Source organism: Pristis pectinata, chromosome 4 (assembly GCF_009764475.1).
Source record: "Pristis pectinata isolate sPriPec2 chromosome 4, sPriPec2.1.pri, whole genome shotgun sequence".
NCBI lineage: Eukaryota > Metazoa > Chordata > Chondrichthyes > Rhinopristiformes > Pristidae > Pristis > Pristis pectinata.
The window spans coordinates 48538955-48543640 of record NC_067408.1 but is presented as its reverse complement, the minus strand read 5'-3'; the positions used below and the strand labels follow the sequence as shown (position 1 = coordinate 48543640).

General features: G+C 40.6%; 1 protein-coding gene across 4 annotated transcripts in view; it reads left to right on the top strand.

The window, feature by feature from the left end:
* LOC127569973 (M-phase inducer phosphatase 1-B-like) overlaps nucleotides 1–4217 on the top strand; it is a 34409-nt gene extending 30192 nt beyond the window's left edge. For all 4 annotated transcript variants that reach the window (XM_052015101.1, XM_052015102.1, XM_052015103.1 and 1 more), the window contains one exon: nucleotides 1142–4217. In XM_052015101.1, the coding sequence (XP_051871061.1) occupies nucleotides 1142–1282 (141 nt within the window). In that variant the 3' untranslated portion in view covers nucleotides 1283–4217. The remainder of the gene's footprint in view (nucleotides 1–1141) is intronic.
* The last annotated feature ends 469 nt before the right edge of the window (nucleotides 4218–4686 follow it).

Genomic DNA, 4686 nt, shown 5'->3' with positions numbered 1-4686 from the left:
ATTGGTTTCATCAGGTATTTGGTTATGAAGTCAACCAGCTCTGAATGTAGAGATTTGTAGAGTTGCCCTTTGCTGTGTGGTCCAGATTCTCACTTAAGAGGTTACTGTGCATTGAATACCGTTCAAAAATCTTTGCTGTTTCAAGTTCAAAGATCTTGTGGGCTTTCCATAAAGGGTGGAGTAATTCTCCCAGCATTCCGATTTGTCAATCAACATTCAATACAAGGTAAATTCTGACTTCTACACTTTCCACACCCCTTCATACAGTTTGATTCCAATTATCCACAAAAGATAAATGAAATGAATCAATTAAACCTGGACACAACTGAGGGCCCTTCCTGCCATTAGTGTTTGGTGGACCCCAGTGTGGCTCAGGGATCAGGACCAAGTGTACTGTTGAGGATATAATGGGCAAACAGGAATTTCCTTGCCTTTCTACATTCCCAAACACAACTGTGAGGAAAGCACTCTTCCAGTTTCCATCCTTGCCCCACTTCCACCCCATGGCCAGCATTGATTACCGGGGAACTTGATGTGCTAGATGGATGTAAGACACCTTTTGAGACAGATGTACAGTCCTTCCATGTTAATTGATCTGATGCAAATCATTTTCATGAAAGCACTGCTGATGGTGCGGATTAGGTGGGAGATGGACTTGTTTCCATGCTGCATAACTCCCGGCTTCAAATGGAAATGAAATTACAGAAGTAAGTTTCTATTGAGAACTAAATATTGCAGATTACTTTAGAACAGTACTGCACAGGAGCAGGCCCTTCAGCCCTGATTTTTTTTTTATATATAAAATGCAAGTAATGATACTTAACCTGGCAAAGCTACCCTTATGAATTGTTAAATATGCTTACCAGGACAAAGTATTGGAAAATGTGCTATGCTACTTGATCATGAGGCCTTTTAATTTGGAACTATTACAGATTTTAATAATGCTCATCCAAAGATTTGTCAGTATTTATCATTTGAGTGGAGAGTTTCCCAGAAAACAGACCAAGGATTTGATACTAGTGATATCTGTGTGATCTTCCTCCCTGTAAACTGAAACAATGGACTTTACATAATGGGTGCTTCCAGAGTTTTAAAAAAAACCATTGGGTGGTTGATGTTTGCTTCTGTTGCTGTACTACAGAATTACTGCGACCCACCCAAGTACTGTCCCATGGATCATGTGGACTTCCAGGAAGAGATGTTGAAACTGCGAAAGAAGAGCAAATCCTGGGCAGGAGAACGTCGGAGACGGGACCTCATCTCGAGATTGAGGAAGATGTGAAAAGTCGATGTGACTCTCATTCTCACCACCTATCAGAACCTTTCTATGGAACCTTCTACCACTGGTTAGCAATCTATTTGAAGAAAATTCACACTGCCCATAATGTAGCAAAGGAGGTTTTCTCCAACCACCCAGTTCTTATAATACGGTCACATCAAAGCATGAAGACTGACCACCATGTAAAAATGTATTTGAAATGTGAAGGTTTTTAATCTTTATAATTTTTTAAGCTTATAACAGGAATTACAGAATTAATTTAATAGAATCTTGCTAATGTTTTTTGTTTGAGAAATATTTTGCATTCTGAAAACATACTTGCTCTCCACCATCCCATGAACAGATTGTTGGATTTACTAATCTGCTGAAAAACTGAACGACAGTTGACACTTTTCTCCTATAACTTCCAAATGCTGCAAGTTTCATCATGGCCACTTGGTAAAAACTTGGCACCCACTTACCTGTGCCTCAGGCAGGTTGGGAGAGTAAAATGAAAATTTAAAATAAAAACCCCCAAAACATTTTTTTCTCTGAGGAGATGCTATGCATTGATCTATTTTTCTTTGTTGCCTCATAGTAATGCAAGCTGCAAGATTGTGGATAGGTCTTGCATCACTTCTAAAGAACAATGTCATGCAGTTTGCTATCTTTTATCTAGCCAGGGTGATACTGGGAAGTGTTGACGCAAAGCGTCATTGTTTATGTGGTGGAGCTGGACTCAGAGGCACCAAAGCAGTTTGTTTAGTCCGTAAACCTCTTGATGATTTGTCACTGGTTGGTAGGTACCAAGGGGCCATCATGCAAGGAGATGGGCAGCTGGAAAAATGTAATAGTCTTCCTTTTAAGATTTGCAGCACAAAGGATGGCATGGTTTTAAACTGCATGGGTGTCCACTTGCACGTCAGAAGCAACTGTGAATGTTTGAAGCAATTCAGTCCACATCAATCAGTAGAGGAATGGTTTCATCATTCTCACCCAATTGATGTCTGTGTTTGAACCCTGGTAGTAGAGTCATTTCCAGCAATGTTGTTGGAGCTTTCTAGGTTATGTTGTGGATGTGAAGTAAGGTGGGGATAAGGCCAGGTTGGTCAAGGTCAAATGATATGCTCATAGTTTACTCGCTGTTGGTGTGCTGTTTGACCACACCTGGTACCAAAGCCTGGTGTGGCCCTGATCTAATGGACATCTTCAGCCATTTGCCTACTGACAGGGTGGTTAAAAAGTGAATTGTTCTTTTTTAATGCTTCCCTCTGTGTCACTTTGGCTGAGATGAAATATGGACCAGAAATGGGGCTTTTATTGTGACATTAATTTGTCTTTGTTCTGGGATCTTCAAGAAATTCCATCTTGTATTAGTTTACTGTAGATCCTTTGTTAGATCCTTTGAAGGTTATGGCAGGGGTACACATTATCATCACTACTGCCTTGGTGCCAGTGAACAGTGAACAACAGGGATTTGACCAAGTGCATCTTGGATTTCAGAGCCAAGAACTCAACATTTTCAATGGAAATCAAACCATTGCCAGGCAAAGGAGTTGGATCCAATTTGTTTAGAATGACTGTTACTTAGACTAATCTTAGATCTTCCCTTTTTCTATTTCCATCTCACCCCATCAAGATAAATTGTCATTGAGGCTCCCACCAATGTTGGTTGAAGTTGACACTGCATAGGTTCCTTCCATCTTGAAGGAACCATGACGGTTGATTTGTGCAATGTCAATATTCCAAGCAATGATCATGCCACACAATCTTTCACTGGCTGCATACCAGTGGAGTTGAGCCTTTAAAATCCATATTTGGGGTGTGGGTATTCCTGGCATTTAATGCCTATCCCTAATTACCCTTGGTGATGGGCTGCCTTCTCTAACACTGCAGCTCGTGTGGAAAAGATGCTCCCACAGTTAGGCCTGTGTGCCCTTAGCTGTGCCAATGGTATGACTGAGGAATGAGGAGGAGGCTGTTTCTCCAGACTTTGGATGGGCCACTGACATTTTTTTTGAATGAAGCTGCTCATGCTCCTCTTCGTAATGTGACACCCAAACCCTCTGACCCTTACCCCAATCATCGTGACTTGTGCCTCTAAAGACCAGTCCACTTAAAGTTACTACCACATTCTCTCTGCTTGGGCAATGATAATTGTAACAACATCAATATTGCATTTTAAAGTAAACAGTACACTATTTAACTGGAATGGAAGTAGACATATTAAACCTTTCTACTTTGTCACACCTTTATTGCCACCCAATCAGTGATTTTATACACACAATATCTCAATCATCCCAGGTTATGGACACCCAACTGATGGACACTCCTACATGTGAATGGGCTCCCATAATGTTACTAAAATCAAAAGTCTGTGTACACATGTTCTGCCATTCACAGGAATGAATTAGTTTCCTGTCTGTGTGTGTGTCTCTCCTTTTAGTAATTGTTCTCCTTTTAGTAATTAGTAATTGTTTTTATGTCTTGTGCTTTTGATGCTATTCATTACAATACTGAAGGTATGGTCACCAATATTGAGTGTTTTTTTTGTGGTATTAGTTATTGCGTGTATTTTCTGACATGAACAAGGTCAACTTGTGGATGTCTTTGAAAAATGGAACCTGTTCATTACAAAGGGGTGGCATGTGTATGGTACCAAAGTCTGAGATGGTGCAACAAATCTTTTTATATAAACATGGCTTTTATTTGATCTTCATCAAGCCATGCATTTATTTTTTAAAAGTACTTTTGTCTTCTAACTTTCACTGCCTTAAAAATAAGGAACTAATGATCTCCATTGAACACTGATCACTCAGCGTAGCTCTCAGATGTGGTGCTGAGCCCAGTTGAACTACCAGATACCCGACAGTAATTCAATTCAATATGTGTCTGAACCATAATCCTTGTAACTTGCTGGCTTGGGACATTTTAACCCAACGCATGTAATAAAATCTGGTTGTTCAATGGTAAGCCTGTTTTGTTTTTATTGCAAGTTTTATTGTGCACTATAATTGAAAATCACTTCAGGAGTGCCATTTATCTCATCTCTCCTGAGTGTGCTGAGTTCACTTCATTGGAGACTAGGGCGAAGTGGTGATTATTGTTGGTGAAACATAATGGTGGGAATGAAGGGATTACTGGTTTTGATGAGAGTTGTGGGATGGGTGATTATTTGGACAAGGGATTTCTGGAGCTTTTCCATGTTTACAGGTCCAGTTGTGATGGGAATGAGAGCACTGGAGCAGAGGAGTGGGCAGTTAGGAAGTGTCCAGTCACGTTGCTTTTGGCATTGTGTGTGGCAGGTTTAATGGGCCAGCAGGTGGCTATTTCTGGTGATGGGGAGGCAATGAGTCCTGTAGTTGCTGGTGGGTTGCTATGGGTTGGGGCACAGACCACTGGCATCTGAGAATTGGGCTAGAAAATTT